Source organism: Colletotrichum abscissum, assembly GCF_030869225.1.
Source record: "Colletotrichum abscissum strain IMI 504890 chromosome Unknown Scaffold_4.1, whole genome shotgun sequence".
Classification (NCBI taxonomy): domain Eukaryota; kingdom Fungi; phylum Ascomycota; class Sordariomycetes; order Glomerellales; family Glomerellaceae; genus Colletotrichum; species Colletotrichum abscissum.
The window spans coordinates 352625-370377 of NW_026850320.1; the positions used below are offsets into that span (position 1 = coordinate 352625).

The following is a 17753-nucleotide window of genomic DNA, read 5'->3' on the forward strand; positions in this document are numbered from 1 at the left end:
TATCAGAGGCATTCTTCGGAAGATGAGACGATATTGGCGGGCGGGGAATTGATGTGCAGAAGCCAGAGCAAGTTTCTTGTCAGTGAATGCCAAAAAGCCCGTTCCTCAATGTCTTGGCCCATGACAAGTCATGCCACCGTCATCAGTCACATATTGCGAATGGACATCAACGGTTATAACATGATGTTATGCTATTTGCAGTTCTTTTCCTATCGTACAATACCCAGGCCATGACGTCGAATCGTTCAACCCCCGGATCCTCCTGGATCAGCCTGAATGAATGAAAGCCGTTCCTCATACCAAATCGTGATGAAAGTCAGATCCTCCAGCTCATTCCAAAGAAAACACAAAACTTTTGATTGTCCCGAACCTGGTAAAACAAAACCTTGAAACCACAAAATTGCTCATCACACCTCATGTTAGTACTCATGTTTGGAGCTTCTAGCATGAAAAGGCTGGGATGAGAACCGAAGATGGCGAGATCTTCGCCCACGACGTACTTAGACTAGATCACCCTTCAAGAGTTATCCTGAGTCTTGTGGGCGCGACGTTCTTTACGGCCATGAGTCTTGGTACGCCCGCCGCCACGACCTTGAGCGTGACGCTGAGCAGGGTTCTGAGCAGTATCTTGAGCATGATCATGAGCATGAACATGACCGCGGTTCTTGCCACGACCACCGCCACGGCCCTGGGCCTGACCTTCAAGGTGAACCTGATCACGGTCTTGGATGTGGTTCTGAGCGTGACCCTGAGCACCGCCGTTGTCTCGACCGCTACCACGACCGCCACCACGACCGCGGCCATTAGTCTGACCACGTCCGCCGCCCTGAGCTCGACCAACACCACCGGCATGGCTGTGAGTATTCTCGCGGGTAGCATCAGCGACATCGTCACCGCGCTGGGCCTGGACACGCTTCGGCTGATGGTTGCCAGCCTTATGATTGCGTTGAATCTTAACCATGTTATCGCGATCACGGCCTCCTCCGCCCAAGCCACTTCCAGCATGATTGGCCTTGTTCTTGCCCTGCTTCTTGGAAGTAGCACGCTGTCCGAGGTCGTTCTGGCCAGTGACCGGGTGAATCTTGGCGCCGGGGATGAAGGTGCGGTACTGAGTGGTGTCCTTGTGCTGAACCTGCTCGACGATAGCGCGGAGACGGGCGAGGCGGGTGCGGTTGTCTTCATGCTCCTCAACGAAAGGGAACAGCTTGATGCGGTCAGCAATCGAGCACATGTTGTCGACGCGGCCGTTTCTGATGTCCTTCTGTTGCTTGGTTGAGTTCTCGAAGACGAGCTGATCGGTGATGAAAAGCTTCTTGGCGTGGTCAAATCTGACCCACTCGCGACCGATGATGATCTCCGACTCCGGATCCCAGACAATGTGGCGAGAGACATTCCACTCTGCAATGAACTTGGGGCTCATTATGTTCCAGAAATGCTGGACGAGGGATGGGGTGTGTCTGGTGAACCAGTAGAAGCTCTCCGAGATAGCATCTCTGATGAGGTGCTCATCATCGTGACCGGTAGAGAAGAGGTCGAAGGCAGCCATGTAGTCGAGCATGAAGTCGACGTGGTACTTCATGTTCCAGTCGGAATCCTCGTACTTGAGGGTGTTCCAGTTCTGCTTGGTACGGGCCAGCAAGGTCATAAACATGTGTCTGACAATGCAGAGAAGCGAGCGGTGAAGGAAACGATCGCAGAGAATGCAGACCTGAGCCATGGTCTTGAGCTTGATTTTGGGGATCTCCAGGTGAGCTCGCTTGAAGGCCTCAGGGTCATTGGCATTGACGAGATCATCGAATAGAGAGAAGGGAACGACCTTGCTACCGAAAGACTTTATCTCAAAGTACCAGCCGTGAGTGAGTTGAAGGTAGAGTTTGAGAGCCTTGGAATCAATGTCATCGAAGAAGATCTCCTGGTTGTAGGACTCCTTGAAGAAGCCGAGGAGACAAGCATCGAAGTACAAGGATCCAGCGGTGATGACCTCGCGGAAGACAACGAAGATGATGTCTCCACAGTAGATGTGGACGAACTCATCTTCGGAGCTATCACAGGTATGTCAGAAAGCGCGCAGGCATAGGATTGGGTCAACTTACATGTCAAGGATCTTTTTGCTGTCGCCAGCCGCAACAGCTTTCTTGTTGTGATCCTCGACCATCGCGCGCGAGGTAATGCGGTAGTCGATGACCTTCTCCATTGCGAGCGATAGTTCGAGCGTCTGAACTGTAGTTTGGTGTGAACTAGCTAATTCGGGTATGTAGAGAGATGGCAACCACGGCGCGGATCGGCAGGAGAGATCCGACTCCACAGTAGATGATGCTGAGAAGAGGAAGCAGAGGGAATATTGTGTTGAAACGGGTTGTTTCGTGGGATTTCCCTCTACCCTAGGGTGTTGTTTGTGGGAGATGAAAAGAGAAGAAGGTGGGTGTTGACGAAACAAGAGTGAGTACCTGCCTTACAATGCCATGTTGAAAGACTACAAGCGACGTAGGCAAGGTCAGAAGCCCTACAAAGGGAAAGAGGTCCAAAAAGAGCGTTGAGGGCGTGGATATGTGAATTGTTTTGATCTTTTCCCTATCTAAGGCACAAGGCGTGAGAGGTGCGAAGTCATAATTAGCCATGGAAAGTGGTCGGACACGGTGCCGTAGCCTTCCGGGTTGGCCCCACTTGTCCCCGAAGTGATCTCCGGTAGGCTCCGGACACTCTCAGGAACCGCCTTTGTGTAGTCCTGGGTGAGGAGAATAATGCGACGGACTAGTCACTATTGAATCACTGACGATCCTTGAGACAAAAGAAAACACTGCAACACTTCTGAGAGAAGGAGCATAGCTTCAATAAGCCGCTTGCTGCCTGCTGCCTGGGTTGCTGCTTCTCGTAAAACACTCAGGGTCTTACGAGCTGGAGATGTAGAAAATCGCCCAATATTCAACTTAGGAGACGTAACACTGGCAGACTGTATCGGGATTCTTCCAGGAATCAAATGGCCCAATATGTGTAGCTCTGCCGATTCATGAGGTTAGATGATTGTCAGTTGAGTAGACTAAAAGACGACTGCTTTGCCTGTTGAGGGTCCGAAAGTGCACTGTCCGCCCGCCAGAAATTTGAATGAGATACAAGGAACCACCCTCCGAAGCGGTTATGGAACTCGGCAGACAGCGCTAGTTCTTCATTGCGCTCCTAAAGGTCTTTTCCTATGCTTCTTTCTTTTCTTTGACTTGTTCTACGAGAGCAGGCAGGAATCAAAACGTTGCTCGGGGTGCGTACCCGAAGGGAGCCGATTCCACAGTGTGTACATCTCGACAATCGCCACTCCACACAGTGAGGGGAGCACGACCCCTCCACATCCTTCCCAGTGTTTGCCTCAATGAAATGGAAGAACAATCACGAAGCGGGGCTATCTCTGCATGTCACTCAACTTATGAAGCCGCGACCGCCCAGTAGCAGACTACCTCTCCTTCTTGGGACTACTTCCGCGTTGACCCTTTGGAAGCCAGGTATCTCCGTGGACTAGCTGTTGAGTCAGCCGCCTCCGATTGAGTCATCCAAGTCCAAGCACCGTCATTTCCAGTCGCCCGAGTTGCTCGCTGTATAAAGCATTGGCATCCTTAAGTTATATCAACGCAACTCTGTCCGAGCTTCTTATGGAGTATCGTTCAAGTATTCCAACACCTTAGCCATCCTGTTGTGGTTGTTTTCTGATACTGCTTCTCGCGCTCATTGCCCAAAGTTCACCTACAAACAGCGACGCTAGCCAAGGTATGAGTATCGCACCTTTCGCGATGAATGGAGGCTAAGTGGTGCAGACTAGGTCAAACTTTCTCTGGCCATCTGGCCTGCCATTCTCGCAATGGGAGGCTCTGCCTTCGCATCTGGGGATGATCCTCTAGACACCCCACGAATGCCCGCCACAGTGTACAAACGAGCCAAGACCGGATGTTTCGATGCATTGCGGGAGCTGTACCTCTGTGTGGCTAGCCCTATCGAAGGACCCGAGAAGCAAGACTATGGAGACATCGACATCCTAGTCGCCTGGGAGAGAGCACCTTTCGTTGGGAATTGCGGTGGTTCGATAGCACCAAAGCCAACTCCTAGACGACAAGAAGAACGGGAAGATGACGAAGCGTGGTTCGAGATGGCCAACGACTATGGCGAGGGACAGGAAAGAACACCGGGCCATTCAATCATGTCTAAAGACGAGGCACGCAAGGCCATCTTTGCCGCCCTCGGTGCCAAGCGCTCCATCTACAATTCCGGGGGAGACAACTATGCCGTCCCATGGCCGGTGACAGATAAGGAGATGGATGCAGATGAACCGAAGCGGTTTATCCAAGTCGACATAACCATCTGCAGTTCACTTCAACAACTACAATGGATTTTATTCAAGCATGCCCACGGCGATCTTTGGATCATCATGCAGACCATTCTTCAACCACGCGGGTTGACTGTGGACGACTACTCCATGTCACTACGAAACAACGATATTGAAAGATACGAGAGATACAGCAAGAAGTGGCCCAAGGTGCATGTCTCGAGGGACCCTGCCGAGGTACTCGTATTTTTGGGCCTTAATGTGGAAAGGTTCTCGGAGCCCTTCGCGACTCGAGACGAGATGTACGAGTACATTGCATCCTGTCGGTTCTTTTGCATCGAGACCAATTACGGCCGGCACAACAACCCCGACCCAACGAACCCGGAAATGATCATGGAGGCCAAGGAGTCAGACGGCAAGGATAACAACAAGACAGACACTGGCACCGCGGGAGAGCCCGCGACGAAGAAGCTCAAGAGTAAGAACAGGCAGCGCTTGATAAAACGGCCCGCCTTCCGCCAATATTTTGACGAGTTCCTCCCACGCTGCCGAGAAGAGGGACGTTACGCGGGACGACCCGATCTATACTACTGGGACGTTCACCAACAAGCTTTTGCGATTTGGGGCAACTTTCAGCCCATGATGTCGCGCCAATGCATGCGGCTCATCATAAGCCTCGGGGAGGACAGGGTTCGGGCAAAGATCAAGGAAGTCTGCCAAAGATTGGTCCCCGGGACTGATGCTAAGGACGGCCAGTACCGCGGCTTGCTGAACAAGGCGTTTAAGAAGATCATCATTGACGGTGACCTATCATATGGTGTCAAGCCAGAGGAGAACGAGGAATTCAGGGATGGCATGGGTCAGATGATTAAGGACCAGCCCGAGAAGTTCATCCTCAAGCATCACGAGGAGGTTGGGAAGGCTGCTGTGGCTGAGCATGAGCGGAAGTTCCAGGAGCATAAGCGCTTGAAAGAGGAGCAGACCAAGAACATACTCTGAAGTCTGGTATGGATATGACTCTGTATTTTGAAGATACCACTAGCATGATTAGGGCCAGAGGCAGAAACTCTGCAATTGAAGCTATTCCCAACACCACCTCTCTCACCTTTCCAAAGTCGTCTTTTCCCGTCTTGTCTTTCAACACAGTTCAAAGCTCTTCTACTATTCGTTAGCCCGAGTGCCTTGCTCCCGCCTCTGACAGTATGACAGTCTTCACATCGCCACGGCGATGTGATGCCACCCAAGACCACACACCCACCTCAGCCGCATCTTCACTCTGCCCTATGTCAAGCCGCAGTAGGGCAAAGGCGATCTGCTCTTGTTCAAGGCCCTAATGAGGCTATCGCAAGGGCCCCACGTCTGGAATATCCTTTCTACCTCCCTTGGTGAGATCCTTCATTTCTCTTTCTCTTCTTTCTCTTCTTCTTCTTTTTCTCTCTCTTTTCTTTCTTTCCTCACCCCCACCATCACTTCTTCTACTACCAGTAAGTTCTTCACACTTATATCACATTCGTCCACGAATACGAGCGAACGAACTGAAGAAGGGAAATACTGACCACTTATTTTACTCTACTCTAGACAACTATAACTATAAAGATGGCCTCCTCCTCCAAGAATCCCACCACCACCACTACCAAGACGGCCCCCATCGATATACCTGGGGCCGCGACGGACCGCAGCGCGGCTTTCAAGCGCGCAGAAGCGGCCCGTCGCGCCTCAGGTGGGGGCCAGGGCTCCGACGACGAGCCTTGGGGAGACAGTCTGGCTGGCCGAGAGCCCTAGGAAGGCCCTCGCCGCTGGACTGTCTCCCACCCCGGAGGATTCTCCGCGGCAGAGATGAGCGCCCAGGCGACTCGGTCGCGCCGTGGAATCGGCACCGATCCCTCTTGGATCGTGAGTATTTGTACCCCCCTTCTCGCCAGCCTGTCCTTAGCAAAGGGTATACTAACACATATATAACCAGGACCCCGCCGGCCGCCTCCGCCAGCTGCCCTACGGCACCCGTCTGCCCTCCCCTGTCCCCCTCACCGAAGAGGAGATCGACCGCGCCCGCAACTCCGGAGCAGGACCCCTCATCCCTTACCCGCGCCGCTCGCCCTCACCCGGTTCTCGTCCCGTTTTCGGACCGATCACCTACCAAGAGCATCTTCGGATCGCCTTGGCTCATCACAACACGTACAGCGTGTTCACAGGCTTCCCTGCCGACATTGGCGTCTATGAGCCACCCCGGTAGATCCAGTCACGAGTCGCGAACCACAGCTTTCTTTCCCAGAAGGGGGATTGCTGGTTTCTCGGTGGTTTGGGACATACCTCATCTGACTGATACCACGACGCGAAGCCATTGATGATTCTGATTGTGGTCTGCTTTCAAGGACAAGGTTTTGCCAATTTCGGTCTTCCTGTGGTCTGCGATGGGACTCTTCGGATGGTTACGACAGTGGTTTTCCGGAGGCTGGTTGATTTATTGGGATTGATCACATCATAACGGACGGCACTATGACGACTGATGGAGCGAGACCATGCTCCGTTACCTTTGGCAGCACGTATCCGGCCTCCCTACACCCGTCAACCTTTCACGCCCATCTTCTCTTCGTTTGCATTCAGGACTTTTCGGCTTTTTCTTTTGATTCATGGGATACTCGGTTCGGGAAGGCTTAACTGGAACTTTGGAGTTCGGGAACTGGTCATATCACAACAGACGTCTGGCAAACGACTGATGGGAAAGATCACACCATCGCCATACCTCTACATACGGCACCGCTATCAGGACGTCACTCACCATTCGACCTTTCACGTCCGTCTTCTTTTCGTTTGCATTTAGGACTTTCTCCACGTACTCAGCTTTTTCAGATGGTTCATGGGATTTCGTTACAGGAAGGAGGCTTGAGTGGAACTTTGGGAATGGGAATCGGTCACATCATAACAGACGTCTGGTAAACGACTGATAGGAACGATCATACCCTCATTATGCCCCTAAACACGGCACCGCTAGTACGACTTCACATACACCCATCGACATCTCGCGTCTGTTTTCTCCACTCTTTCGACTTCATCACTTCGACACGGAAAGCCCGAGGAGGAAAAGTTATGATATGGGCTCTCGGTTTTACATGACCCTCCACACCTCACGTCTCTTACGACTCGGACAGCATATCACGTTTGGGCAGGAAGGGACAAGGGAAAGGGTACCAGGACCTAACATACCCCACGTTTGTTTTCGTTTTCGTTTTCAAGGGAAGAAAAACCAGGACTCTTCACAATAGATAGATGGCTTCAAAGGCTTTCATCAAGAAGACGTTGCCTGGGCACACTTACTTCTCCGTAGCGCGTGCTGCCATGTTGTTCTGCCTAGTCGTGATTCTGTACTCTTCGTCCCTTCTTGCAATCAGCGGAGTAAGATCCGGAGAAACGTGATGCCACTGGACGCCCCTATCTCTAAGGAACTGTAGTCCTTATATCTCGGCGAGCCTCGCTTTGCGGTACCGCCCAGATGGTGATGCTTTTGAATCGGTCTACAATCCCACCTAGCACAGCCCAGCCCGGCCTCGGCCTTCCGCTTGGCTTCTCTTGCCGCGCCATCAAGAACACCGAGACACAATTCGTCCAGCCCCCTTGGAAAACGGCTTGCAAAAGCAAAACGCTGCAAAGCTAGACCAAGCAAAGGGCAGCCCCCGATGCCACGTTTCCGCAGCGACCACAAGACCCCCAAGGAGCCATCGGGTTTCTAAACTCAAATCACACGATCCTCGTAGAATTTCTCCCACGCAAGTCATCAAACATCCAGCCACACATCACTCTGTGCGACGCTGGCATGTGGTGTCTCAAACATCTGGCTTACCTAGCTCACCTAGCCCACACCCTCAGCCCTAGGAAAAGGAAGTGAGTTAACTGCGGATGGATCCTGCGCACAGGTTCCCGCACATCGTTTCCGACGGAAGGACGCCATCACTGATCAGTGGTTCCCCATCGATCATTGCTGTCGCGAAGATGGGTCGGGGACGACAAATCCACCACGTCGCAACAAGACGAGTCCCGGTCTTCGCCTCGTCCATCAACCATCAAGCCGTTCGCCCGGCTAGCTCAATCGGTAGAGCGTGAGACTCTTAATCTCAAGGTTGTGGGTTCGACCCGTAAGTGCTTGCAAGCTCTCATCGAGGCATGAGCTTCGCAGCTAACACATTCCAGCCACGTCGGGCTCAATTCCCGTCAGCGATTGACATCAAATTCTTTTTTGCCCATCGGCTCTCGGCCTGCTTTTTTGTCGATGTTTGTGTGCCCCACTGGGGACCAGCATTGTCGGCCAGGAGTTGAATAACGGAGCCTAGAATAGGCGTCTAGGAAGCTGTGGCAGTCGCTGAACGTTCGACGGTCGGTACTCATTAGAATTGGTGAGTAGGAAGGAAGTTTGCGATTGTCGGCGAAGTAAACTTAAGAGAGCAATATCCATCTTCCGGTCAAGTATGGGTTGCGAATGTGTCTATCTGGAAATGTGGTGTTGGCCTGCAAATGTCAAACAACGTTGAATTTCTGCCTCGGCAACTAGGTCTCGGTGGCTAGCTACATTGACACAGAAAATTGAATGCCCAGTTTAGGAGAATCCAGATTGGGCTCATCAAACCCCAACATGTCGCTGGAGATGGGGCGCTAGTAAGCAAAGGTGCAGCAGGATGCCCATGCAATCCTGCCAGGGGTAATGCGAGATATTGCTTTTCATACCACCAAGAGATCACAAGCGGTGAGACAGCTCAGATCCAATACCCGGGATGGACGGTCGAGAGATGGATGGGTGGCCAGGCCAGGTCTACCGTCCAACGACTGCAAAAAGCATGGCGTCGAGAAACCGCCCGACAAGTTGGTTGCCAGTGCCAGCCACAACGTTTTTGCAACGCGGACGGTTGTTCTGGTGAAGGTTGATATTTGGGGCCGGGACGTGCTGTCAGCGGGATGGCGGAAGCTATCCGGACGCCAGGCTCAAGCTCCGAAACACTACGGAATGGTGAGCTCCAACAGCGCGGTACGTACCGTGTGTAAGCATCATGGAGACGATTGGCTGATGGTGGGAAGTGCTGCAGTAATTTACCATTCATAGACTCATTTTACATAGTTCACCTTAGCCTGACAAGCGGTGCTAGTGGTCTCGAACCAGTCAAACAAAGTTGCCAACGGTAACACTGGCTGGTTGGCGATCTGAGGTGCATTCCTGATCAGTTGAGGACCTTGAGGCTTGAGGTAGGTATTCCGTCGATGGGGAGTGACAGGCAGTGCCTTGCATATCAACAGGGGGCAGTGGGTCGTGCGCTCAGCGAGCACCGGGGATCCGAGCCGCTCTGCCCCCTGTGCTGTGGCTTTCGATATTGATTACCGACTAGAATCGTGATAGGTTGTTGTCGACACCGAGCTGAGGCGCTACGGCTCTTGCAGGCCTCCGGATAGCCTCTACATCAAAGGTCGGTAAATGTTTGGCTTGCATTGCCTGGATAGAAATCAGCGGATGACTTGGTGATGGTGCCACCTGCAGGAAAGCATCCGTAGGCAGGCAGAAATGAGGCACCTGCGAGACGTGACCAAATTTGCTGATGCATCTGGATAATGTGCCCCTGGGGAGTGCTGCCATGTCACCGAGACAGGATTCCTAATAGCCGGAGATGCTCACGAGAGCAAGGCTTTGTGCTGGGGACTTAACTACCTGTACAGAGTACCTTGGCCGTGTGCATGCTGCATATGCAGGCTGCACGTCTGGGAGAACCTGGGGATCTTGGTAATCCAGGATTCGGGATTCCCACACCAATCGTCGTTTGGGGTCCTCCGGTGTGATGGTGCACAAGAACATGCAAGGTCTCTATTACGGTTTGCTGAACGCAGAACGACGCATCCATCTCGTCACCAAGTTCGGAACAACCACCCTCACTCAAGCAGCGTCGGCCGAGCCGTAGCCTTGTGAGTCAAAACGAGATACCGCGTTGCATGGAAGAAGAAGCAACTTGTATTCTCGTGACTCTCGTGTGAAAGCCAATGGGCATGGTGACGGATGCCACATCCATCCGTTTGACTGGGAATGCCGTCGGCCAGAGCGAAGTCCGTTGCGTAGTCGGTGGAAAAGCAGACACAACTGGATGGCGACTTTGCTGGAGTTCCTTGCGCCTCATGGCTGTGAATACGATGGCCAGTGATTCGGCGAGCGCCATTGACTGTCAGATACGAAGCGCTCTTGTCAGTACTGGAGCCTTCAGGGCTCGCCCTCGCCTCTTGCTTATGAATCCAGGCAACCCGTCCGGTGAGTGAAGATGATGAATTAGGAATGCGGCTTGTGCAACAAATGTGCATGATATTGGTGGGAGCCTCTCCAGGCATCATGGGCCGAGGCAGGCGGAGCAGTCGACATGGTTTAAAGATCCGCAACTCCCGTCCGCAAGAAATGATGCTGAGCTGGGGCCCATTTCCTTCGAAATCCCCACGGATCCGCGAATACGCTCGCACCATCATTCGACGCTGGCTTGCACGAGTGAAGCCGTTTCCAGCGCACTACACCGGTCTCGTTGTTGCTTGGGGCATCACCTGGCCGGCGTTGAGAAACAGACAGACAGGTCGTGACAGGGTGCGTAGGTTGGACAAGCAAACCAGCCGGTTCGTTGGCCTGGGCATCTGGAGCTTGGTGTATCCACCCCTTTCTTGCGTCTCATTCCAGGTGTTTGCAACATCTGGAACCTTGATGGGCATCTGAGTCAAGGCAGAAACCTCAACAGTTGATCTAAATATCTACTATCGAGCTGATCGCACGCGAGGCAAAGCGTCTGTGTTCATTCGTTACCTGTTCTCTTCCATTCATTAGACATTGGACAGCATCAAGCCAAACGACATCAGCGACAAACCCATCATCAGCCAGTGGAACAAACATCAACCGGGAGGCTACAGCGATATCGACAGCGTGTAATTGATTGCCGGGTATCTCGCCTGCCACGGACACACGGTGACCGGGGTCTGAGAAGCGTAGCACCGCGTTTGGGTAACACGAACTTCTGCCCTCGAGACCTTCGTTCTCTTATTGTCTCCGTCACTTCTGTGCTTCGTTTTCAGCCAGCGAAAGCTCTACCACCTCCGGCATTCGACTAAATTCAGAAGGGTCACAATCCTATATCGCAGCGTACTCGAGCTCGATTGCATAGCTGTCCAAGGTCGTTCTTCGTTGTTCTTGGTGGCGGCTTGTCAAACGGCACAGAGTGAGACGACCAGAGAAGCCTGTGGACAAGACCGTCCGGAGTTTCAGCATAAATTGCCTTAGGTTTGAGGCAACGCAAAATAGACGACAAGAAAGAGGCGAATTGAGACGAGGGAGCGAGACTCAAGGAGAAGTTCCTGCAGAGTTGGAGACGCGTCGTCCCTGTCCCTGTCATCCCGGGTTTGGGAGTGTCGTGTCCAGTTTGGTGTTACACGAAAGACTCTGCTCGATTTTCGGCTCCGGCCGCCACACAAGCATCTTGCAAGCTCTCAGCAAGCAGCAGCGGCAGTGTCAGCAACAGGAACAGCACCTCAGCACCCAGCGCCAACTGTTACCTTAGCTTACTGAGCACCAACGCAAGGCGAGCAGCAAATAAACTACTGGAGAGACCTGAGTGTGTTACTTGGAGATTTTCATCACGCATTTGCCCATTTCCCCCGCCAATTCCCCCCACGCCTGCGCGACTTGGCTGGGCCATTACATCTCGGGAGAGAATTTTCGAGGTACCTACCTGCCTTGCCTGTACAGGTTTCAGGGAGAGGAAGGAGCCGACTGGCTGACGTACAACGACTCTGTGCCTGGCCCTTCAAGTTTCCACAGATACGCTTCCCAGTTCCTGCCCTTTCTGCAAGGTACCTTGATTACACGTTACCTTCCTTTTACCAACAGACCGAAGGTGTAGAGGAAGGTGTGCGCCAGACTGCTGAGCCCAAGGCTGTTTCCCTCTTCTGCGAAAGTACCTACCTTGCCTTCTTACCTTCAAACTTCCCGGAGCCCTTCCTCACCAAAACGGTGAACCGAAAAAGGGAAAGAGACGATCTGGTACCTGAACCCTGCAGTTACCAGCCAGTTCCTCCCTCTTTCTGAGACGTTCTCGCCCCAGCTGGAGCAGTTGATTCACGTTCCCTCCGCTTAGACGACAGTGCTCAGCTGCCTTGCATCAACTCGACGCACCCGGCACGCATCTACATTCTCTCACACCAACAGAAGGAACCTAGCACACCTGCACGCCTGGAACTGCAAAGAACAAGAAGAAGGCTCAATCATAGGTATTGCACTTGCACTTTCTTGATCCTAGGTTCCCATAAGGCAAGGGACCTTACCTTACCTTGGTCCACCCCCTTTCTCTTTATCCTGCCGTCCTGTACTTTACGGATAGTCCTAAGGTCTTTCCCCTTTCCCACCGAACCTGGCTAGGATCGGGTACCTGCTCCTTCCCAAGCACCTGCAGCAAACACGTCCCCGGAACGCGGTGGTGACTCTTTAATATCGACATTCGGCACCTACCTCACTTCTTCAAGCTTTCTCTTTTCCACCGTTACCTTTTGAACTGTCTTTCTAGAGACGAAAAAAAAGCAATCTAGATCTTGCTTCGACTTGCATCATTCGGTCTCCTGCCGGCTTGCATCATCCATCCTACCTCTCCATCGCCAACTTAACTTTAGACTTCACCTGGAAGCAACCATCGAAACGCACTCCTGCCCGCACAGGTCCACCCTACGCACGACGACGCACTCCTCTTCCATCGTCACCCCTGTTTCCTAAGCTCACTTCCTCCTGCAAGCAGCAGCCTCTTCGCTGGATAGAAAACTAAAACTTTGGGAAGGAAACGAAACAGAACTCCGTCTGGCAGGCAGCCCTTCCCGTCTTCCCCGTCTTGCACCATCCCTGTTGAGGCACGCTCCCCAGAGGTCTGGACATCAGATCACCCACAGCTCCATCCATCTATCCCTGGCCAAAGCTCCCCTGGTATCCCTCTCATCATACACCCGTCACTTGTCTCTCCCCCCAGCATCTCGCAATCTCTTCAACTTTCATTTGTCGGGAACACCAGCTAGCCGCCTCTCGATTTTTGGTGAATCCATCAACTACCTAATCCGTCCACCCCCTCAAGCTCTCTCTAGTCAGTATTCGGTTGTCCTGCGGATCTACGGCTGCTCCACACGTCCTCAACACCATCTGCCGCAATGGCGTCCCTCGAAGAGCTTCTCGATAGCCTCCACTACCTCTATCCGGCATTGGCCTTCACCTATTTTGCAATTGCTTCTGCTGTTGCTGTGTGCACTCTTCAGACTTTGCGGGCAGCCAATAACCCAGGCAAAGAGTTCATCCCTCGGTCATGGATCCTCAACCTTATCGTTGCCTTTGTCCTTACCTACGTCGCCCAGATTGCCGTCATTGCCATTCAGTCCATCATCCTTCAAGAATGGATTGGTCAGGAGCATGAGGTTATTGGCTTGCTGTCCTGCATTCTTGTCTTTGGTACTCAATTGGCCTTCCTTTCCGACACAGAACACCCTGTGTGGACACCGTACTGGGGCTCGTGGCTCATTTCCTTGGTTTTCGAGCCCATGATTGGAGTGCCAGATCTCATTATCAGACGCTCCAGCACTTTCGAGCACTGCCGCATCGCTCACCTTGTCTTTGCTGGTCTCCGTTACTATCTACTTCTTACCATTGTCTCCATCTACGTTGTTCAGCGTATCCGAGCTAGCCAGGAAGAAGCGACAGACGAAGAACGGCAGTCTCTTCTCGGCCAAGATGACCCAAAGTCGCGATTGAGCAGCTCAGGAAACGGGAGCCAGGGCTCTACTTCTACGTACGGAACGACAAGTGATCCGCCAGAGTCGTACTGGGCAGAACGCCAGCGAAAGGCACAGGAGGAGATGGAGAAGCGCCTTCAGGAAGAGGGTAACTGGCTAACGTACATTAAGGGCTTCGGCGTAAGTTTTGGACTCTTCCCGTCCCTTCAACCACCCCTGATATACGTAACTTGCCTGACACCAGTCTAGATTTTGTTCCCCTATATCTGGCCTGTCGGACAGAAATCCCTGCAATTACGCCTTTTCCTTGTTGGACTCTGTCTGCTCGCCGGGAACGCTCTCAACCTCTTGATCCCGCGTCAATTCGGTATCATCGTCGATGAGCTCAAAGACAAGAACTTCAGCAGCGCCTGGTACGGAGTTGCGATCTACGGTCTGCTCAGAATCGCTGCTTCTGACGCTGGTATTGAGTTTCTGCGAGAATGGCTCTACCTGCCTCTTGAGGTATACGCCGATGGGGCTCTGAGCACAGCAGCTTACCGACACATTTTGAACCTCTCAGCCGACTTCCACGATTCGAAGAGCACATCTGACATCAGCCTGGCCATGTATGGCGGGTCAAGTGTCTCCGATCTCCTGGAGTCTATCTGTTTTCAAGCTCTTCCCATGCTGATCGACCTGGTTGTTGCCATTGTTTACCTCTCGGTTATCTTGGGGCCTTATGAAGGTCTCATCACCCTGGCGACCAGCACACTTTTCTTGTTCATCGCTACGAAGATGATTGCTGTGATGAAGGAACGCAGACGGGCTCACGTGAACGCCCAGTACGCCGAGCACTACGTACGCCAGACTGGAATCACGGGTTGGCATACGGTCGCATCCTTCAATCAGACGACATATGAAGATGTGCGCTACTCTAACGCAATCCACACCCGCATCAACTGGACTAAGCGTGTACGTCTCGGGTGGTTTACTGCGCAAGCATTCCAGTCTTTGGTTCTTCTCTGTGGTCTGTTGGCCGGCGCGATTCTGGCTGTGTACAGGATCAAAAATAGCAAGGCCACCCCTGGTGACTTGACAATGCTCCTGATGTACTGGGCTCAACTCACGTCCCCACTGCGGTTCATGGCCAGCCTCGGGAAGAAGATTGGAAGCGATTTGATTGATGCCGAGCGACTGTTGGACATCATGAAGAAGGAGCCAACAATCGTGAACAAGAAGGGGGCCCGTCCCCTGAAGCTTATTGGTGGCAACGTCGATTTCAACGATGTGAGCTTCACCTATGATTCCAAGAAGAAGATCATCAACAGCATCTCTCTTTCTGTTCCCGGCGGCCAGACGGTGGCCTTTGTTGGTGCTACTGGTGCCGGCAAGTCCACCATGTTGAAGCTACTCAACCGTTTCTACGACGCCAGCGAGGGATCCATCTTGATTGATGGGCAGGATGTGCGTGACGTTGACTTGCACAGCCTCCGTGACCGCATTGGCTTGGTGCCCCAGAATCCTGTGCTCTTCGACGACACGATCATTAGCAACATTCGGTATGCGAGAATCACCGCTTCTGACGATGAGGTCTTTGAAGCTTGCAAGGCTGCTTGCATTCATGATAAGATCATGACTTTCACCGATGCATACAACACGCGAGTTGGTGAGAGGGGAATGTGAGTAATTCCAGTGTCTGCGAATAGACTAGTAGCTGACCAAAACCAGCAAACTTTCCGGCGGCGAGCTGCAGCGTGTTGCTATTGCCCGGGCAATTCTCAAGCAGCCCGAGATCGTGCTTCTGGACGAAGCGACAAGTTCAGTGGACACCGACACAGAGCAGAAGATCCAGCAGTCATTCATGCAGCTCTGCAAGGGACGAACCACATTCATTGTCGCGTATGTATTCCGTTTTCTTCATGCCTCTATTGTTCACATCCTTGCCACGGTGCCACTGAGCTACCGGGTCCATGTGCTAACCAGACACAGTCATCGACTTTCAACCATTATGAACGCCGATCGCATTGTTGTCATCGAGGACGGTGAGGTTGTCGAGCAGGGCAATCATGCCGACCTCGTTACCGCTCAGGGAAGGTACGCAGACCTATGGTCTAAGCAAACCTTCCTGAAGCCCAAGGATGACGATTCCGCCATCAACAAGAAGTCGTCTGCAAGTGACACCGACGAGTCCACGCTCGATGGCACATCGGAGATAGATGCTTCTGCGTCTGAGGACACCCACACGACACCGACTCAGGCGAGCAAGGGAAACGAGGCTGTTCAGACTCCCGGTAATCACAAGAAAGAGGTAGAGTCAGCTGAAGATTCGTCTTTGGCAGATTCTAACCACTAATTGTGTAGGGATCTCGATTGAACCCCGTTGCACCCGAATTTACGCCCAAGTCGACCCCCATCACCAAAATTTCTTTTCCATCCCCCACTCGCCAGCCCATCACAAATTCCACGAGGCCACATGTCTCGCCCATTCGACAGACTCCCAAGCGGGTTTTGAATTGGGCGAGCGCGACTTCTTCGGATGACGATTCCTCCCCACGATCCACCGTTGACACCACGACCATTTCTGCCGGCAGCCGCGCTCAAGTAAGCTTTCTTTCTGGTAAGCTTCCCTTCATGGTGTATGATAGCTCCGAGGAAAAGATTTCTGACCGCGGTATGGCGTTAGGTGCTCGACACGACAGTAGGGTACAAGACTCTGACAACGACTCGGTGGACACTGTCATCAAGCTTGAGCCTCCCCTATTCAGAACCCCTCACCCTACTGCCCGTCGCTACAACGCCATGAGCGATTCCAATGGACAAGCTTGTGGCGATACTGATGCGATGGACCAAAGTGGCGATGATGCTGATGGAGTCATTGCTGTAAGATCCTCACAGCCATCCATAGCCGAGCGAGAAACTAATCGGCTGCAGGAGGTACGCCATGTATCTGCACCGGTCTTGAAGTTGAAGACCGTCACACCGGGCCAGGAGACTCGTGCTTCCCCAATGACCATCATCGTATCCAAAGACTTGATCAACGACAAGCTGCCGACACCCGGCTTGACTAGCAATCCTGTCTGTCGCCACAAGGAGAATGTGCCTGAGGGATCTCACGGTCCGGTTGCAATCAAATCAACGACGTCATCTTCTCCTCTCAAGGAGGTCATGCAGTCTAACTCAGCTGCATCCTCGCTCGCTCGAGATTCTCAGCAGCCCAACAACAATCGTGGTCAGAGAAAGCGACACAACCGAGGCGGAGGCCGTGGGCGTGGTCGCCATGGCCATGCGAAACCCCCCGATCATAGCGCTCATCATTAGCTTTCAACAGCTTCTCAATGAATGCTACGCCGCACATTATCAGATTTCTTTTGTTCGAGTTGGCGCTGGTCCAATGTACTATTCTTGGCCCAACAAATGGCTTGTTAGGTGCCGCTTTCTACGGTATTGTTTAGAGAATGGCGTCAGCGCAAGCTGGCTTGTCTAAAAAGACACAGAGGGGGCTGCATTTTAAATCATGAGATTATTGTGTTTCGCATCAAAAGCAACCCAAAATTGGCGAAGGACCAGCTTCATTAGAATTGGTGGGCAAAAGCTTTAGAACAGACTGGGGGATACTTGAGCTTAGATTAGACTGGATGTATGGATAAGAAGGGTCGATAGCTTGGCCAACATGCTCAGTTACCTAAACAGTACTTTGCCGCCGATC

At 52.6% G+C, this 17753-nt stretch overlaps 6 protein-coding genes across 6 annotated transcripts; 5 read left to right on the forward strand and 1 right to left on the reverse strand.

Moving 5' to 3' along the window:
* Positions 1-517: 517 nt before the first annotated feature.
* CABS01_02056 (uncharacterized protein) lies at positions 518-2194 on the reverse strand (the record flags this gene model as incomplete). Its single annotated transcript, XM_060535435.1, has 2 exons — positions 518-2042; positions 2094-2194. 2 exons carry the CDS (start codon positions 2192-2194, stop codon positions 518-520), a joined length of 1626 nt encoding a protein of 541 aa, XP_060395740.1.
* Positions 2195-3844: 1650 nt separating this feature from the next.
* Positions 3845-5305, forward strand: CABS01_02057 (uncharacterized protein; the record flags this gene model as incomplete). The annotated part of the gene is made up of 1 exon (XM_060535436.1): positions 3845-5305. One exon carries the CDS (start codon positions 3845-3847, stop codon positions 5303-5305), a length of 1461 nt encoding a protein of 486 aa, XP_060395741.1.
* Positions 5306-5902: 597 nt separating this feature from the next.
* On the forward strand, positions 5903-6539 carry CABS01_02058 (uncharacterized protein; the record flags this gene model as incomplete). The annotated part of the gene is made up of 3 exons (XM_060535437.1): positions 5903-6065; positions 6126-6199; positions 6270-6539. 3 exons carry the CDS (start codon positions 5903-5905, stop codon positions 6537-6539), a joined length of 507 nt encoding a protein of 168 aa, XP_060395742.1.
* Positions 6540-6812: 273 nt separating this feature from the next.
* Positions 6813-7127, forward strand: CABS01_02059 (uncharacterized protein; the record flags this gene model as incomplete). The annotated part of the gene is made up of 1 exon (XM_060535438.1): positions 6813-7127. One exon carries the CDS (start codon positions 6813-6815, stop codon positions 7125-7127), a length of 315 nt encoding a protein of 104 aa, XP_060395743.1.
* A 2172-nt stretch (positions 7128-9299) lies between these two features.
* CABS01_02060 (uncharacterized protein) lies at positions 9300-11237 on the forward strand (the record flags this gene model as incomplete). Its single annotated transcript, XM_060535439.1, has 7 exons — positions 9300-9320; positions 9687-9753; positions 9946-10001; positions 10169-10243; positions 10316-10580; positions 10654-10901; positions 11136-11237. 7 exons carry the CDS (start codon positions 9300-9302, stop codon positions 11235-11237), a joined length of 834 nt encoding a protein of 277 aa, XP_060395744.1.
* A 2252-nt stretch (positions 11238-13489) lies between these two features.
* On the forward strand, positions 13490-17365 carry CABS01_02061 (ABC transporter; the record flags this gene model as incomplete). The annotated part of the gene is made up of 5 exons (XM_060535440.1): positions 13490-14245; positions 14315-15726; positions 15776-15946; positions 16037-16355; positions 16409-17365. The coding sequence occupies 5 exons, from the start codon at positions 13490-13492 to the stop codon at positions 17363-17365; spliced, it is 3615 nt and encodes a 1204-aa protein (XP_060395745.1).
* Between the last annotated feature and the right edge of the window lie 388 nt (positions 17366-17753).